This window comes from Strigops habroptila, chromosome 2, assembly GCF_004027225.2.
Source record: "Strigops habroptila isolate Jane chromosome 2, bStrHab1.2.pri, whole genome shotgun sequence".
In the NCBI taxonomy this organism is placed as follows: domain Eukaryota; kingdom Metazoa; phylum Chordata; class Aves; order Psittaciformes; family Psittacidae; genus Strigops; species Strigops habroptila.
Window position 1 is genome coordinate 49,639,807 of NC_044278.2, and position 20,305 is coordinate 49,660,111.

Sequence of the window (20,305 nt, forward strand, 5' to 3'; positions counted from 1 at the left end):
AACAAGGTGTATGCACAAATTCAGTGGTTTCTTACACGGTGTTCATCAGCCCAGCACTACCACTTGTAGCTGACTGCACAGGACTGCTTTACCATAGTTTTTCTTTTATTCCACTAGTTTTATTCACAATAGTGAATTATAGCTTTCATTTTGATTTCTGTAAATTAGGCTTCAGGTTTAACAACCAATTGAGTTAACCTTTAAGGGCTGTTTTATAAGACTTAATAGAGACAGGTCAACAACTGCTACATCTACTTAGCTTTGCTTCACTTTCCTATTATCTTAGATAGAGGAAAAATGTTTTAGTAGCCTTGTAAAGTACCATTTTTCTTATCTTCTGCAAACTCCTTTTAATTCTTTGAAATAGTAAAGACCCAGCAGTGAAAGATTTGTGCTTGAGGAATAGTAGGTAAGATTAGGATATAGACAGATGAAGTAGCTGGGAAACAATATAATTTTCAATAGATAACAATAAGTAATGAAGAAAAATAACCGTTTGGCTGCTAGTATGCTTCTGTTGGATGAGTCATTGAATTACCCCTTCCAATTACAATATTAAGATAACACATATTTGTTTCCTCATGGGGAAGAAAAGGGAGGAAAGAGTCATTAGAGAAGAAAACCATAAGCTCTCTTTCTCCTCAATGTTTTTTATGTAAATGTCTCTACTGACATTTATTTGAATCCTGGCTCAAATCCTTGCTACACAATGGAAAAAATGTTTGCCAATGGATTTTGGTGTCTTACATTTTTAACTGTAAAACTGCTCACTGGGCTATTTCCATGACTGCCCTTCGAAAGATCACAAACAATACTTAGATTTTATACACGTTAGTTTACAGTCTCATTTAATACTCGCTGCTTTTATGTAATACACATAGAGAAGAATATACGTAGCCCTTGTTGGCATTCGGATGCAGCAAGAATGGCATTGCTTTGCTCTAATGTAATTAACAGCACGTATTTGATCAGAGTCAAACCATGATGAGAGCAACATAAATCTTAATGGTGACAAAATACGTGTTTTTAGGTTGTTCTCTCAACTGAGGCTAATTCTGAAGCTGGATGCACTGAAGCAGAACCCTACAGCTGTCATACGACCTGAAGTGATAGGTGCTGTTCGTGGCTGAAAGTTTCTAACTGTGTAGCTCCAGTTTCAGGCACAGGACAAAATGTCAAGTAGCAGCAAATTGGGACAGATTCCTTATGCTGGTTTGTTATTACAACTGCATCAAAGTGCAGCTTGGCATGAATGTCAAATGTATTGCTCCAATTAAAAAATAACACATACACAACTCTAAAACACGGTATCAAGTCATAAAAGGAAAACAACACAGAATGTTAGTGATAAAAACAAATGAGTTTCCAAACACATTGCAAACAGCACAACCTTTTCTCTATTTTATATTCCTTTGTTCTCACCCATGCTGTTAACATGCTACATTCAGCTATAGAGGAAAAAGTAATAGCTTTTTTATGTATTAATATTTATTACAGATCTCTGTCAATTACGAATATCTATGGTAAATATTTTGTAATGTAGCACTTGCTTATCTGTCATGCTCCACTCCCTCTTGAAGCATCATGCTTTTTAGAAAGGCAGGGCAAAAATGCTGGCTTTTCCCACGTCACCTCTTTGTCTCCCCTGGCATTTCAAAGAGAGCAGAGACACTCTGTGGCTCCTCATACAATCCCCACAGACAACCAGTGCCCAGGTAGGGTCAGAATTTACACACAACCATTTTGCCATGTACATGAGAGGACGATGCCTGTTCTTATATGATCTGAGCCAAAGTCACTGAAATCAGACAGAATCTCTCCAGTGACCTCTGTGGATTTTTGATCAGGCTTCTCGTGGCTTGCAAGCAGTGCTGCCTGCTAGCAGATGTCAGGGAGTGAAGTTTTAACCTACACTGCAGGCTTTTCCTGCCAAATTCTGCTGTGACCTTGAAAACGCAAGACTGTAAACACAGATGCATTTTCTTGTTTGCGGCAAGTATCCGTGCACTCTGGATTTTTGACGGGGGTAGCGGAAACACCATTAATATCTACTCAAGCAAAGAAGGTCTCAATGCCACGTCTAAGAAGTGAAATACGGATCTATCTCAGAGCTTTTCAGCTGTCTGTTAGGGCAAACTATGAGGAACAAAATTGAACCAGATGAAGAGAAATCACGGAGCAGTGGCTTGTGTCTCTGGGCTGTTGGGCCACATCGCTTTGCAAGCCCCAGGGTGCCGGTCAGTGGTGGTGGTGCGGGTACTTACTTCGTTGATGCTGATCTCAGCCTCCACATACTGGAGCCCCTTCTGGAGGATGGAGATGAGTGCGGCAGGTGGCACTAGTGTTCCGTTGATGTTGGACTGGCTGATGTGGCTCTCAATACCGAAGGTGAAGGCCGAGTGGGAGAAACCTGAGAGCAGGAAAAGGAAGCCATGACACGAAATCTAAATGCACCAGCCAGATACACCTCCACAGTCTAAAAATAATCCTGCTTTGAGATCTGAGAGACGCTACCGCGTAAGCAGAAGGACGCGGGCTGGCTGCACGGAGCCAGGGAGGTTAACAAGAGCCATCCTGACCACCCTGCCACCACCCATCCCCCTCCCCTGCATGCTGCACGTGTAGGGGAAGCCGTATAGAAGTGGAAATGCAGGCAGAGAAAAATAACCAGAGAACTGCGCTACCTGAAAACAAACACAGAAAAAAATAGGAATCACCACAAGGGCAAGTCCAGCGAAAAAACAGTGCTTCAAATCCTCATTTCCCTTGCTGTATTTCAGTGTTGGTGTTTGACGAAGCTGAATACTTAAACCCTTACCAGCACGCAAGTTGTATAAAATCAAGGCATAGATGCAGCTGACACAGGGGAGCCATTCCCTTACAGCAGGGAAGAGATTTCAAACCCTCTGCTCATTTACTGCTGAGTACAACATGCCGTGCAGAGCATTGCCATTAAAATGTGAGACAACAGAAAGGCCACTTCTGCAAACCTATTTTCTGAAAGTGAACACTAATAGCAAAAGTAATTAATTGAGATCTGCCAAGCAGCAGATGACAAGCCAGTGTGGCAGCCCAGCCTTTAACCAGAAGTCTTTCTCTTCCCCGTTTCATTTTTGTCATTGTCTGAGACATAAGGGGCAATGAAGGTGACAGCACTGAAAAATAAAGAATGTTGGTGACAATTTTGAAGAGAGGTGCCTTAAATGCTGTCAGAAGCTGCTCAAAACTGTTGCTGGGTATGAAGGCGAGTGCTGCAGAGTGACTGTATGTAGGGGCAGATGCGGGAGGGGGGAGGGGGAACAGGATGTAGATATAACTGTAGGAGCCCATTTATCACCACACTGTCTCCAGAGCATTAATCTAACATTAAAAGCCTTGGGGAAACCACCCATGCACTGTCTCAAACAGGAAGAGCCCTTGCAGTCTCCACCGACTAGACAAGAAAGAAAAAAAGAGAAAAAGAAAGCAGCTCTAAAATGAAAATACTTCCGTTAAATATAGCTGCGCCTCTTCCCCTTGTCAACAGGAGTTTCATTTATAGTTTTGTCCGTTAAGGGATTTCCCCCATATCACTGCAATGTCCAATTGTGTGTGGGCTGGAGGCTGGGATTTTGGGCTCGCTCCACAGTAATGCTTTCTCTCTCTCTCACTCAGATGGTTTTCAAGATCCTTTTTGCAGCTAGATCAATTATCATCATACATAGATAGCAAAAACAAGCTGAGAAACAGAATGCCTCCCACGTTTGAAACCAAGGTATGTATTTCTCTCTGATTGTCTCCCCCTACACATTTTATTTTGCCACTGTTTTTCTCCTCTTCCTGGTAACAGCCTCTATTCTCTCCCTTCCTGACTCTAACTTCCCTTCCTCACACTCCTCCAGTTTTGGGGGACACTTTTAGGAAGTGGCAGGCAGGTCCACCTGCGAGCAGAAGTACATAGGTTTACAAGGCATAAAAGTGAAGCACAGGAAAAAACTCCTGAAAAACTGCAGTATCATTCATCTAATCCCTCGTCCAATTCTTATCCTGTATTGCTCTTTATGTCCTGGTCTAGTTTTTGAGCTGCTGGACCTCCTGCTGCATCCAAAATAGACTGTGAGATCTGCAAGGCGGTATTTTTCCCTTGTTATTAGTTTTGTAGGACATCTAAGCACGTTAGTGGGCACCACAATGAGGAAGAAATCAAGCACTGAGCATACACAGCCTGTGTCTGAGGGATCTAGGGCTTGATCACTGAATACTGAAATCTCTATGTATATATAAATACATGGCATGCAATTAGCTAGAATGAGAAAATCAGATCCCACTTAATTTATATCTATGTGTCATATAAACACATTAATTATTAATTAAAACATTAATTTATGGTTATAAATTAATGAACAACAACAGTAACAATGCCTTCTTGAAAAGGAATGGACTTTAAAATTCATGACGGATAAATTAGCAAATCTTCTTAAGAATAGAGAAGAAAGGGAAAATTAAGCTGTTGTCCAAAAGCTGAAGCTGACAGCTAAAAAAGCCAGCAGCAGCTAGTTTGTGACTCGGCAGCTCAGGAAATTGAAACATGCCTCCGATTTAATGGAGAGATGGATGGCATAAAAATGGCAACCAACAAACATCAATAGAAAAGTGGAAAATTATTACTGTGGATCTACAATAGACTTAATTTTGATTATGACTTTGTACCTGCCATTACTGCATTTAGTATCTTGCAGACCTTTTAGTTGGCTGCTGGCACATATCAAGCCCCATCTTTGCCAGCAGACAGATGACTGTGGCATCTGTCTGTTGGCTACCCTCTTTGCCCAGTAGTTGCCACATGCCCAAAGATCAACACATCTCACCTCACTGCACGTGACAGAAGGAACTTCTCAGCAAAAAACCTGGTTGTGTTATTGCAATGAATCTTGTTATTTCACTGTTTCTCTTGATGCTCAGAAACTATTACCAAAGCACCTGTTAGATGAGGAAACACAAATCTCCTGGCTACAGCGTCACTGAAGAACAATATCTCACCCACACGTCTCCAGCAGTTACGGCAAACTTTTCTAAAATCTTATCTGGTAAGAGCCAAACACTGAAAATCAATGGAGCAAAACTACTTAAGTGGGTGCTGCTGGACACTGTGTTCCTCACCCCTCTGGGAAAAATCCTCCCATACAACCGTAATTAAAAGAAAAACAAACACAACAGAAACCAGCCCACCAGCCCACCAACTGACAGCTAATTACCTCCTGATTTCTTGTGCTGCCATAGCATTTACATAAGGCTCATGAAAGTATGCTGGTTGTAAAAGTAACACACACAGTTAACAAAATCCTGAATGAAGCTGTACCCTCATCAGGTTTCTGATAACACTGAAGAATCACTTGAGCTTTGCTTTTATAGTTACCAGATGTCATTAGTTCTCTTCAGGGCCCTGCATGTGAGTATACTGAATTATATAGCAATGTTGCAGATCTGTAGTTGAGTCTTACAGAAAGGTGATTTCTATTAAACAAAGGCAAGGTTTTTTAAATGTTAGCTTGTTAAAAATGTTAACGTGGCCCTCCTAAGTTCATGAAACCACATGGGGGAACATGAAGCCAAGACATGAGCATTCTCCTTCCCCCAGTGACTCTCTCCAGGCTGTCAAGGCAGTTGGGGAGCGAGAACAGAGGCAGAAGGTGCTCTGCATGTGGGGATCTGAAGAAAGGATAGGGTAGGAATGACGTGAAATTACAATAGATCTGAACTCAAAATGCTGTAGGAGAAGTGAAATGAATGGAAGTTTCAAATCTGTGTCCATATGCATTATTTCTCATAAATTCTGCCATTTTGGTGACTATAATAATCACTATAAAACAGTAATTTCTATTCAAATAGCACCAATAAATGAAATCTTAATGTAGTAAACCCTTGGGAGATACATGCAATGAGACTAGGAGCTTTTAAGGTTAAAGACATGAACACAAAGGGACTAAGGGGAGAGGGCATGGCCACACTGAACCGGTTTTGTACCAGTAAACCAGGCAGCCACTTGTGCCATGACATGCCATGACATGCCCTAAATAACATCTCTCAGCAGATTTGAGAGAATGGCTTCCAGGTTTTTCCCACTTCAAAAAAGATGGGGAAACATAAACCATTAAACTATGTATAATCTGTAAATACATTATCATACATGAAAAATAAAACCCAAATGAACAATGCAGATCTTGGTCTGATCACTTTAAATGGAGGTGACTTATCGACTGTGGAATAGTTGTTCTTGAACGATTTTACAGAGCATAAATGCATATAGGAAATAATGAACATAGAAAAAAAAATTACTTAAATGACACTGCCCCAAACCCCAAAATTGTTATACAAGTGTTTTTGACTTGAAAACTGAGTGAAATTCTGCACTGAGAGGTACTTTTCTGTATATAATATACCACTGACAGTGGTAACAGGTCCTGGTTTTGTGCTGTATCTTCTCCCACACTGAGGTGTCTGTATATACTCTCAGTGGTACATACACAGCCACTTGGGAATTCTTGCCCTAGGCTGTGCCAAAAAATGCATGCATAGGGCTGTGTTTTGCAAAATTTCACTGATAGACTTTGCTGTAACTGCAAAATGCAGATGATTGAGATTTTTTTCCCTTTGGCTGCTCCTTTTTCAGTTAAAAATGGCCTCTCCTTAAAACAAGATTTGTCATTGATCATAAAACGACTAGGTTTTATTTAATGAACATAATGCTGCTCTTTGTGTGCTTGTTTGATCTGCAGGCTATGTGGTTTTAATTGTTTGTAATATGCTTGGCTCTGAGCAGAAATGCCTGTCGAATATAGGCAGAGGAAAAGGCACTTGGCAGCCAGGCAGCTTGGGGAATACCTTGTATCTTCTCCAGAGATGTGTCTCACCTCTTCTGGGAGTGAAGGATTCTTCCTTTTAGGCACATAACTGGGGTGCTGCTGAGTATTCCCTGCGCTAGTTCACCTGGCAATCACAGATCCAGCTAACTGACATTCACTAAGTGCTCCTTTCATTTTCTGATCCCTTTAGCACTGTAAAAAGCAGTCTTGTTTAAATTGCAATCTTAAATTGTAACAGCTACGGCACCTACTGCTGCGTTTGTACAGGTGAGGGGAATGACACAGAGAGGTCTGTGAAAGCAACGACTTCTGAGGTGTTTCAGCCCTTGCCGGTTACTCGGAGTTACCTCGGGGATGCCCTGATCAGCAACAGTTAAGTGATCTGTTGAATACTGTGAACGTTTTCTGTTTGTGAACTAGTTGGACTTAGCTTTGTCTGGTAAATCTAACTAGCATGCTGTTCAAATAATTGTTTTAAAAAAACAGATGTGTCTAAGTTATTTGCAAATTACTCAGTTTAATTATGCATACTACAAGAGTCTTAACTGAAACATTTGCTACCATAGAATGAAATAGAGAATAAAGAATTATGAACCTCATATTGCTTTTCACACACATTTCTGGCACATCTTTATGATGAACAGCCTCTATCCCAACACTGAGTGCAAGTAACGACCCATACCTACAAATCTTTGCATAACTAATGCCCAGTGTGGCTCTCTGTCCTGGAAAACAGTGAGATTTCATGTGGAGGTCTGTGTCACTTCTTTGGATAAATTTTTCTATTTCTTTAACTCAAGCAGTCCAGAATGAGGTTTTGAAATCCAGGGATCTTAGGTTCAATTTCTGGAAATCATTACATTAGAAGAAGGAGGAGGCATAAACTATCTGACAACCCATCCCTTTTCTGTAAAAAGTTAACCATCTCCTGGTGGAAATAATCAACACTTGTTATTTCATTGATATCTCTCACACTGTGTTGTGTTTCTTTTTGGAAATTCCCACTACCAGGTCTTCCAATCCTTATCTCTGAAGTAACACGCTGTTCTCTTTGAAAGTATTTGGCAGGTACAAGATACAAACATGAGCAAGGTTTTAGAAATGATTAAAAAAGTTCTGGCTCCGTAGAACCAACCTGGATCTGCTATAATGGGATCTAGTGGCAACCTCAAGTTTTCTGAGGGCCTGTTTTCTTAAGGTAGTCTTGTAGCTGGCACTAGTGCTGAGACTTTGACCGGTGTAAAACTCATGCATGAGTAGAAGGCACGTAAGAGCTCACTACAGCTGTACGGGCTGCAGGGAAAAGAAGATGGTTGTGAGGGGGTAAAGGGGAGTCATCTTTATGACCATAAATGGGTATATGGACAAAAATACTGGGAGACACATCAAGTAGAAGCATTCCACAGCACCAGAGTCAAAAGAAAATCACATGCAGAAGGAAAAGATGTCCCCACACGGTCCCATCAGCTGCTTTACCACGTTACCAAGCCCGAGTAACTCCAAAGCTGCCAGCACAACTGTCTACCAAAGAAACCAGATGCAAACAGTGGAAAAACATGTTCCCAAGTTTGATGCCTGGGTCTTGGGAGTACCATCTAAGCAGGACGGCAAGAATGGAAGAGTTGTGTAATATGGTGGCCTGAAATGAATTAAGCAGTTTAAAAAATTTCCACTAAAAAAGAGTGAAATATGACCATTAGCAAAATCATTTCCTCCAAATACTAATGAGGTACAAACAGCATAGTTAACACTAAATTAAGGCTTTTGTAAGTTTAGATTTACCAATGTAGAGAAGCGAGGGACACATATCACTAAGGCCATATTTGAATGCAATTTCTGGCTGCAAAACCAGAAGCTAACAGTTTAACTTACAGCAACTGTATTTTCTTAATCCTGGGCCTAACGCATGCTAATCTAATTCCTGAGGTAAATGACATAATTTCTTGCCATTGCCCAAGAGAATATAATGATGTTCTTCACTGTACTTGACTGCAGCTGCCATTTTAGAGTCTAGCATTTCCCCTTCTATATGATGCACTGAATGAGAACTGAGAATGTAACATGGATCCCTATCCTGCTTCTCCTTGGATTTCTCTCTAGATGTGATTATGCATCCACAAAAACATGGTCATAAAACCCTAGTGTACAAATGCAGAGGCTACACAAAAAGGACAGCAGTTTCTCTGAAATACATTTGGTTGCAGTCAATAAGTGTCCGGTGCCTCAAACCACTCATAAGATTCTACAAACAGTTAAAAAAAAAATGGTGGGCAAAAATCCTGCACCACATCTTGCTTATTATTCACAGCAGACCGAGATTCTTCTGCTAGCTGAGCTTTTTCTTTCTCGGTAATACATCCTAGAGTGCCTCTCTGGTTTTGGCAGTGTCTGCTTATTTTTGAAGACTTACCTTCGCAATTACATAAAGGGCTTAACAAGGACACGCATTAGCAATTTAAAATAGATAACTGCAGTTGAAATATATTTTTAGAAAAATCAGCGGAACAATAGGGCTTGTACATTTTTTTCAAGATTAGGATTGCTGAACGATTAAAATTATTTCCAGAACCCTGAGAAATGTGTCCTGTATTACAAGTTCTTTCACAGTCCCTGCGTTAGGTTGTGTCAGTTGCAAAAAAACCCAGTGTGCCTGGTTACCCCAAGTTTTGTAGAAGCGATTATTCACTAATATTAAATGTTAGACCCTTTTTTCTTGGATATCTGACCTGTTTACCTTCTGCCAAGAATTCAGAGTACATGTCTGCTACCCAAAATTATTTTATTATGAGCCAAAGAATGTTTCTGGCAGGTTTTTGTTTGTTTTGTTGTTTTTTTTTTCTTTAATTCAGGAAAATATGTTGGAAAAGATTAATACAAGTTGGAAATGATCTTTTGATGAGCAGTACTTGTCACTCACTGTTTAAGCCTTTCTGAGGGCTGCAAATTAACAAAAAGAAATACGATACAGAGAGAAAACAGAACATGAGCAATGGAAAGAGGAACTTAAATCTTTTGAAAACAAGGTCTGAAAGAATCCCCCTTTTCACTCACTCTGTGTAAATTAGACTGACAATTGTGAATAAATGTCAACACAGACCTAGCAATTTAATGCAACTACGGGCAAGGTTTAAAATAACTTACAAAGGCCACGGCAAGAAAAAAAAATAATCTTTTCCTTCTAAATTAATGGGATGCTGTTATCTTTTAGCCCTGTCTGGGCAAGCAAACATCCAGAGAGACGTGCACTGCTTTAACAATCGCATTTATAGCAGAGACTTCTGCAGTCATACAATCTTCACAATTTATTTCCATAAGCTATGTTCATCTATCAGCTGTAATCTACACCTATAAGCAGTGGCAAGTAGGACACCACAGCTGACACTCAGCGGGCATTTGGGAACTCCAGCACCAGGATGGTTTCTGCTGGTGGCAGCTACAAACGGAGTCCTAATGCTACTATGCTTGTTAGGTGTGAGGAGGGGTGATTTGTAACTGCCTTAGCTGTACAGGCAGGAAGTCCCCAGTGTGCAGGTTATTAGCAAAACTTGTGAAGCTGCAAAATACAGCTTCTTTTGCTGGGCCTGGAGAATCATGAGGAAAACCAGTAAATTGCCAAATGTCTACCATTTCGCTGGTTTTACTGGCAAGGCCATCTTCACATATAGGTATCTGCCTCCAACCCAACATCCTATTTTCTTAACACCTCTATAATACTGCATTTCTGCAAGCTTTAAAAACCAGGACATGAAGTGGTCAGAACCAAAATCTGTGCTATGGAATAAATTTGCGAAGGTGTAATTGTTTATGTTTGCGTAACTTAAAATTATCACTGTGTTTGCTCAGTGTCTGAGATCCAACACTGTAGGGTAACTTTCAGGCCAAAGAAAAATTAAAATAGCCAAGTTTAGAAAACTGTGGAAAGAGACCTAGAACGAAATACGAAGTAAGCAGGGTTTTGCAAATGGCAAAAGAACAAGGTATGCAGTGTATTTTTTTCCTTCACAGGAACTTATAAAATGCTGCACCAAGCACTGCTTTTCTTACACAGCATTTATATTGCTGCTGTTATGCAACAGGGGTAAAAGACACAGAGAAAGAAGTTTTCAAAAGGAAATACTGAGCTACACAACGACATATCTGAAACAATCATTTATACATATGTATACAAAGTAGGTATCTAGTCACAAAACTCTATGTCTGTCCATATAAACACACATAAAAATGGCACTCATACAGCTTTTGAAAACATAGCCAGAACAAAATATGACAAATCCAAATAACTTCTTTAGCTGCAAAAATATGTTTTCCTCTCCTCTGTGGAATTTGTATTTGGAGAAGCCAACCATCGAATACTGGTAGCACATATTCACTGCTCTACGAAAAAAGTGCACAATGTGGTTTCGACTCACACAGGTGCTGTCAGCTTAGAAACCAATTTGCTTATCTTTAAAGGAAGCTGTGGAAAGTATTTACCTTTAACTGATCAGCTTCCTCCTTCCCAAGATCTGTAGCTTTGATAAATTCCCTTCCCCCACCCCCCCATTTTTGGAACTGCAGCCTAATAAAGCTTGTTGTCATCTAATGCTGACCCTCATTTTCTTAAAATATACGTAGTAATTGTCAGGAGAATAAATGATTAGTAGCAGAGACAGAAACTATGCATAATAATACATTCTTTGAGAAACAGATTTGTCTTTTCAGCAGTCATTCATCCTCCAACTATGAAGTATAATTTCAAATTCAGAGTCAGTCTCACTGTTTCTGGAATCATACAGTCACTTCATCCCTCATTTCCAAGAAATACAGAAAATTGGGAGAGATTAAAAAAAAAAAAGGCAGTTTATTAAAATCCCTATATACCCTTTTGATAGTACGCTATTTTTACTACATACGTATTATGCTGGGGGTTATATATATTAGGTTACACTATATGCAATATATATAGCTACAGATGGTTTCTTGTTAGGTAGGAATGTTCATTCTGTGGTGACTTTTAGGAGACACTTTGATTTAAAACAAAATGTTTTGTCAAATTTCTCAAGCGTTTTTATCCAAGAATCACTTTAACACATTTCGCTCCTAGAACAACATCATGGCTTTATCTATATCAAATAATGAAAGGTCACAAATGTTGGTTATATATAGAACTTCCAGTATATCGGAGAACTGGATCATAAGCTTAAGTCATTTTATTTTAATTGAGTAGGCTGGCCCTAAAGAAGATAACACAAATAGGGCTGCATGCTCACAAATCAGGTCTGTGCTAAACCATGAGTATTAAAAATGGAGTCTGTATTGATCCAAAGCCTCACCATCATACAGCTGGAAAGGTGCAAGAATCCCTGCCTTCTCTCTTAACACCAGTTAACAACAGTTCCTGAATAATCAAGTTAGCAACCTCATTTGTAGTGCATTTAGAGATTTATATTCACCTATAAATTCATAAACAGTACTTTGAAATAAGAAAAAAAGAATGTTAAATATTGTGCCAGCACACCTGTAATAGTCTTTCCTCAGAGGATTTCAATACATATTAGCACTATAACCTTTTAATATCTGCTGTTGAGGTAGGTACTGTACATAGTATTAATTTTGCTTTCAAACAGGAAAATTAAGGCACTTTAAAGACAGGTTTAAACACTCAGTTTCTACATATTTCCTTAAAAAAGGTATTATTTTATTTACTAAGGAATACCTGTTCAACACGCAGTTACACTAGCACCAAAGTACCTGTGCAAAACGAAGCTAAGCAAATACACAAGTGTCTTTACATCAGTGCAGCTGAGTCTGGTCTGTGAACTACAGTTACTCTATACTGCAGGTAGAATACAGGAGGCCCATGAGCCGATGATAAGACTTATGTAGACACAAATAAGGCAGCCATAGATTGTTACTGAAACAACACTAAAATGTGTGTTTTATGTTTGGCTGGCAGGATGTCATTTCAAGGACATATTTTTTCCTTTCAGCAAACAAAAGGTCTCCATTCTTACCATTTGAGCATAGCTATGTATAGAGCTTCAACAGCATTCCAGTGACTATCTTGCTTAACAGCACCTTTAGGTATAGGTTCTTCAAAAGATCTTCGAGGCTCTCCAGCGCTGAGCAGGAGATTAGTTGAATGTGAGCCAGCAATGTGCCTTTGCAGCAAAGAAAGCCAACAACATCTTGAGCTGTACTACAAAGTGTTGCAGCAGGTCAATGAAGGGAATCCTTGCCCTCTACTCAACCTTGGTGAGTAGTGCTCCAATACAGTGCTCCAATACAGTGCTCCAAAAGCCTGGAGCACTGTATCCAGTTCTGGGCTCCTCAGTGTGGGAGAGACAGTGACGTACTGGAGGGAGCCCAGCGAAAAGATCACTAAGATGGCCAATAGATTGGAGCATCTGACATACAAGAAGAGCCTGGGTTGGGACTGCTCAGCCTGGAGAAGCAAAGGCTCACAGTGGACCTCATCCATGTGCATAAATACCTGAGGGGAGTGCAAAAAGTAGAGCTAGGCTCTTCTTAGTGGTGCCCAGTGACAGGACAAGAGGCAACAGGCACAAATTGAAACACATATGAAATTCCAATGAAATACTTTTTTACTGTGAGGGTGATCGAGTACTGGAACAGGCTGCCCAGGGAAGTTGTGGACTCTCCATCCTAGGGAGATATTCAGAATCTGATTGGAAACAGCCCTGAGCAACCTCTTGCAGCTGGCCCTGCTGTAAGCCCCAGGGCTGCACTACGTGATCTCCAAAAGCCCCTGCCAACCTGAACTATTCTCTGATTCTGTCCTCTCCTGAGATACTACCCAGCTTGAACTCTGCTATGATCCTAATGAGCCAAATTGGAAGAAAACCTATAGAAAGCAAAAGAAAAATTGTTATCCACTGACTCTACCATCAGTGCACACTATTGTTTTTACAGTCACGCTGGACAAGTGCCTTTATTGATGATTCATTCTTCTAATGAATCATTCGTCAAGGTACAGATTTTAATAATTTAAGCAAAACCCATGCAGCGTACATTCCCTTTCCACCCAGCAGCAGCCTTCCTACACAAAGGAAGTAGTTAGCCTTGAAGCAAATTTAGCTGACCTATATATGCCAATATTTTATGCTATGCTTAATCTAAATTATTTTCAACATGCACTTCTGTCATCTGTGACTCAGGAACTCTGTGCCATATACATTTGTTCAAAATACTCTAAACATACCTCACATGTAGAAAAAGTATAGACTTCATAGAAAAATTACATAGGCTTATATAAGTAAAGACTGTTGCATAAGGCACGAATTCAAAGGAACAGAATACTGATCTTCGATCATTCCCTACTGCCTGAGAACTTGGCGATATTTACATTTTGTATAAAATTCCTTTGTTAAAAAAGAAAATGAGTCATAAAGAAGATATTTTCCTTTAAATTTTATTACTTCCTTTTCAAAAAAATTGTAAATGGCACTGGAAAAATTGTAAATTAGTACTGTTCCTACTACTAGTATCTAGTTGGACAACATCACAATGATGAAATACAGAAGCTTCAGAATATCCGTGTTTTGGATCTTCTTGTAATTTCCAAAGGCAGAATGAGAATAAGATGCCCTGGATGTGGTTAACAGGAAAGGCCTATGTTTGCACATGCCTAACTCTACAGAGGATTTAGTGCTGGGTTCACAGAAACGCTTCATGCTGTAGGTGCCCTTGAGCCTATGGCTTAAAAACTGAGAGAAAATCCCGTCTTTTAGGAAAATAAGGAAAATCTGTCAACCATGAACCAACAGACTAACACGCTGCCATCATCCTGAATCTACAGGAGGAAAATGATGTTATCAGCTGCCTTAATTTTTATGGTTGGGAAGAAAACAATATACAATTCTAAAGTATAATGGTAAATTGTCCCAAGTCAGCAGCTAAAAATGTCATTATTGACATCTTTTTAGCAAAAGCATCTAGCTAGTGTTTTTATTGTCTTGGACATGGTACAGATTGTACACTGAGGAACAGTTTATCAAGTGTATGTCATAAAACATGGAAAAATTCAAACTGAACAGTAAAAGTAAGAGCAGAAAATGGAAACTGTTACACAACCTTAACTCTAACAAGCCACTGCCAGACATCCACTACAATAAAAGCCCTACTACAGAGCGGCATAAGCCACAGACAGCTGGGAGCTGATTTTCAGATAAGGATTCTATCCTGCAACATGCATGGCTAGAAAAGGAACACAATTAAATCGATCGATGCATCAAAAATACCAGATTTGAAAAAGCATTAATAACCTAATTGACATGTTGGCCTGAGCATGGAAGGTAATTTTTTGCGCTGTTTGGACTTATGACAGGATTTGTCACAACAGATGGCAGTACATTTTAGATTAAAATGTATGTGAGACACTTGATTTCCCTTGGTTTTGCCACACCCCCCTCACCTCTTTTCGATTTTCCTTGGAATCCTTATTACTCCCATTGCATTGTACTGCTCTGACCTTCATTCCAAAAGACAAATAATTATCTGTTTCTCTTTTCAGCAGACAAAGCAGAATGGGAAAACTCTATATGCTGAGTTCTGTATGGTTTTTTTAGAAACACAGCTCTTCGCTCTGAAGAAAACTAACTGAAGGACTATGTCAGCAGTGAAGATGGTGTTAGCAAAAGAGTGCTTCTCAGGAGTTCAAAGAGGTGCAAAGCTGAATCAACATAATTTGGATGCCAGAACTGTGGCTTCTTTGGTATGGCTTGTTTTACTTTTGTCACTGCACCTGCTTTGTTGGTAAAACTATGTCCACGACAGGAATATTTTGTGTGCTCTTATCTCCACTGAGGCCAACATTTTCACTTAAAAGCAGTCTTTGAATCAAGACACCTCCAAATAAACATAACTTGACACTTAGGAGTTGACTCCTGAGATGAATGATGGCTGGAAGCACCCGGCACTTTTAGTGATTGGGCCACTTTAAATTGTGTGCCAAAAAGCTCATATTCAGAAAGGCAGAAACCGAACATTGCAGGAGTTGACTTTTGGATAGGAAGTAACAATCTTAAACAGAAATTAAAGACTTGATTTCTTTATACCCCAAGAAGGGGGGGCATTCATGGTCCTACAGTGGAAGTGACAACACCTAGCCACCTTAGTGGTGGAATTCCTATGCCATCAATCCATGAAGCCTAAATGGAAATTATGCCTGACTGCTTTGTTTTTCTGGGAAAAGATAAGCCCTGAGACAGTCACCTATGTGAAGAGGTAACTATTTAGCTACTTATTTTAACACAGTTAAGCAGTTAGAGCCTTAACTTGCCCAAGTCCTGTCTTGTACTGGAGGGATTTGACTGCATTGCCCCCGGACCAGGCATCTTATCCAGCCTGCTTTTCCAGCAGCAGGCAACTCAAAGCAGTCTCCCTGCCTGTACTTTTTTCTGTTAAACCACATGATCAGCCAGCATAACTCAAGTGCCACAACTTACCATTTCATTCCATCTGCAAATGTACTCGAGAATCATTTTATATTTCCTTCCAGGTAACAATCTTAAACAGTATTGATAAAGCTGTTGAACAGTATTATGTCAAGAACAGATTCCTCTGAGCTCCCACTAGAAACAACCTTTGAGATGAATATTCTCCAACTCTAATCGCTTTTCAAGATGCTTGTTAGCGCTTTTTAAATCCATTTGGTAACCCTGGATTACACTGATTTTACATAGTGTCATTTAATTTTGTTTTTAACCACAGTGTCAACAAGACTAAGTAAATGTCATAAAGTAGTTTAAGTGTATTATTGTCAGCACAGCTATCTCTTCAACTTCATTTGTGATCTTGGAAAAAGCAGTATCAAGTTTGTTTGACATGATCTATTATCCATAAAAACTGGCTGGCTGGCATTAGGCATGATGTCATCTCTTCATTTTTTTGTTGGAGGTATCTAGTTTCAACCTTCCGGTGATTTTCCTTGACCTACAGTTACCTGGATCGTCTTGTTTAACCTTCAAAAATTCTGCCACAACATTTGCTTTTTCCAGTTCACTGGAACTCCCCTTAGTATGCCAAGATTTGTTAAAAAGCAACAATAATGGTTTAGACAGTTCAACTCTATTAATACTCTCCTGTGAAGGCTTTCTAGACTGACAGAGAATCAAGGAGGAAACATAATTATTGAATTTCACGTCTAACTTCAATTTTAGAAAAGCTGAACTCCTACTAGAATGACCTACCAGCATTTTCATAATGAAGTGTAAAGCACCCATCAGTATCTTTCCTATAATGTTTCAAATAATCTCAAGTGCTTTTATGCTTTGCAGCCACAAAATACCTGAAATATTATAGGGACAGTTTGCTTTTTATATAGTTTTTTTCATCATATGTATTTCCTTTTGTTGTTTCTCTCTTCCTCCCACTACTTGCCTACATCTTATGGGAAAGCCTTGAAGCTTTATAGGATAAGATTAAAGGACAGATACCTGAAAAAAAAAAAGAACCTTTGTATGGTCCTCTCAGCAACCTTTATGGCTGTACTTGATACAATTCTTAGAAGCTTTGGGTTCAGCTAATGTTAGTAAATAATCAATGTATTAACCTTGGTTTTGGCAAACTCCTTAAAACTGTAGGGGTTTGAATTTAAACTGTCTTTAAACACTAGCCCTCTAAAATTGGCATGCATTATTTCTGAAGCTATTAATTAAACGTCTTTTATCTGCTGTCGCATCTTATGGCATTTATACTAGCAGGTGGAAAAGCAAGATGCTGTATAACAATTTCTGTCTATTACCCTATTTTATCTGAAAATACAGATATAAAAATTTATTTGGAAAAAACAATGACAGTATGAAAGAAGAGTCAAACTAAATTTAAGAAGCTTTTAAAACAGATTAGTGGATTCATCATTGGTTATAGCTCTTACTTGCTGAATGGAATTACTAGCAAACTGTCAGGTATATCTACTAAATCAATACCTAGCATCTAGATTTCAGTATGCTCTGTTTGAAGCGTATTTGAATATTTCTTCAAATATTTAACCTCAACTTCTGCTCTCTTACATGGGTAAAATACAAAAGAACAGTGGAAATATAATACTTTTGTAAATGCTTTTAGTATGTGTGGATTACATAAGAAAAACATTTGTCCCTCTACAGAAGAAGATAAGAGCAGTACAACTTACATTTAATATGAAAATTTGTATGTGAATTTCTCCCTAAAATCGTAAAAGTGATTGCTTGCTTTTGAGAGACAGGTTACCTAGAAGAATTTTTCCTGATATTTGGCCAATACCACCATTCTTGACTGACTTTTTAAAGCCTCCTTCTGAATCACTATACAACTCTAACCCATCTACTGATGTATCAAGAGAAATAAAAGAGGCTGACTTTCTTTTTTCACATCAGGAAAAGTGACTGTATTAATTATCTGTTGTGTAGAATCTCCTACACTACAAATATAACAAAACAATTTTAGGATTCTTTAGCCTTCTATTATGTTCATCAGTGCACCGCTTTAATGTTCAAAAGCCCCTTTCAGTGTGGTACCCAGTAGCTTATTTTTAAAAATAAACTTCGGATGAAATTATAGTTTCTTTAGTTCCTGCCTTTCTTTCATCTAATCGCATGCCACAACTAGAATATTTTCTCATAAGCTCCATTATTAGAGAGAAGAATACAATGTGAGAAAACAGCTACTTCCACAGGCCATAACTGCACCCTCAAAGAACTGTTTCAATCCTGAAAAAGTATTATAAATCTTCTCAATTTCATTGGAGAGTCCTTAAATAGGGATTTGGGTTCCTCGGATTGAAACAGTCTTGGAAGTAGAAGAAACAAATCCAAATAATGTATCTAATGAATGCTAATTATAATGACCAACAGAAGCAGGTTAACCCAGTATCTTCTACCTGCTGGGATTTTGGTGTCCTGTCCACGACATCTCCTAAGTCTGGAGGGCTTATACTAAAACTGGTTTCAAGTCTTCCGGCAGGAAGACATGTATTTTTCACAGATTTTGTTTGTTTGTTTGTTTCACCATATGAAACACCAAATATTTTTAGTCAATTCTACTTTTACCAACCCAGAATATAGAGCCAATACCAAGTAAACTGGAATCTTGGCTACAAATCCTTTGTCAATGTATCCCACTTCCCCTATCATCTCTGCACTAACAGAACATTTTCCATTAGTGAAGAGAACTTCTGCTTCTTGCAGTCAAAGAATGGAATCAAGACTATGAAAACGAAAGAGACCCTAAATTTACATTTCAATTTCCCTTTTTCTTTTTTGAAGGAAAGATGAAGCTTTTCTTCTAAAAGGAAAAGCCCTGTAAAAACATTATTTTCTGATATGAAAACAGCTAGACCTGGAAGTGATACTAAGACAGAGCCACACTGATACTGCAGCTCAGTTTACATACATAATTACCGTAATGAAATTCTAAAACATCAGATGCTTGCACCCAAATTCCATTTACAGCCAATATAAAACAAATTTAGACAATTCCTCTTTACTTAATAAGTATCTGAGAGAACTGTTTCAAGCAGCTTAGGAAAAAAGACACAAAATCCATGTGCTTTGTGCCTGTGCTGCCAAAAATTACTTTGGCTGAGATCATGCAATTCTACAAAAACATTTGTTAACATAATGTTATTTATCTTCTTGTTTTGCCTAACTGCAATGTTTACTTTGTACCTGTGTATGACTGCACCTTTATTATGTTCAAGACCATGATTTCAAAGAAACACAAGTTTGTGCAAGAAATATTTAGTCTATCAGTCTGAAACACTCAACGGAACATTCCTAAGGCAACACCATGCAAAAAGCCAATCTTCCCATTTCATCTGTGACCTGAAGTTGTGAGGAGAGACAAGAAATTTACCCGATTCCTGGAGATAGCGATACACCAAGAAATTCACTTCGTCACTGGTTATGCTCATCTTAGCCCAACCTCAATATGATGAGGTTTATGAGAAGTGTGATCCACGCTCTGTTCAAAGGGAAAGAAAAGAACAGGGTTTGTTTTATCTTGATTTACTACGAAATTTGTTATTTATAAGTTATTTAAAGATCTCATAGTTATTAGAGCTGGTATATCCCAATGTGAGGCACCATTAAATATTGTGAATCAAGTACTCAAGCTGTACCGTTTATAATAATTAAGGAGCAGTATTTAACATATATGCAAGAGTCAGAGGGAGCATTTTCAATCTTGGAAGCCTTTGCAAATGTTAACTCTTTCACCTCTGCGGCTTTACTACATGTTCTTAGGACACTCCTTTTTACTGTGTGAGCATTTTCTTTTCAGAACTGCTGGCAATTACAATCACATATAACACACCGAATCATAACTTTTTTGCAGCCCCAAATCTGTAATCTAATTTTCTGTCCGGAGTTCATCCACTGAACAGATGGATTATTTCCTTACAAAATCCTACTATGCAGTGAACTTAAAAGTTCCCCTAAAATAGAAATAAATCTAAATTTAAGATGAGATTATTTTATGAGGTG

At 38.8% G+C, this 20,305-nt stretch overlaps 1 protein-coding gene across 10 annotated transcripts in view; it reads right to left on the reverse strand.

Annotated features, from left to right (window-relative positions):
* The window catches only part of TBL1X (transducin beta like 1 X-linked), a 204,084-nt gene that overhangs the window by 37,066 nt on the left and 146,713 nt on the right, over window positions 1-20,305 (reverse strand). For all 10 annotated transcript variants that reach the window (XM_030477273.1, XM_030477272.2, XM_030477281.1 and 7 more), the window contains 2 exons: window positions 19,677-19,784; window positions 2,265-2,410 (listed from right to left, as the gene is read on the reverse strand). In XM_030477273.1, coding sequence (XP_030333133.1) covers window positions 2,265-2,410; window positions 19,677-19,734 — 204 coding nt within the window. In that variant the 5' untranslated portion in view covers window positions 19,735-19,784. The remainder of the gene's footprint in view (window positions 1-2,264; window positions 2,411-19,676; window positions 19,785-20,305) is intronic.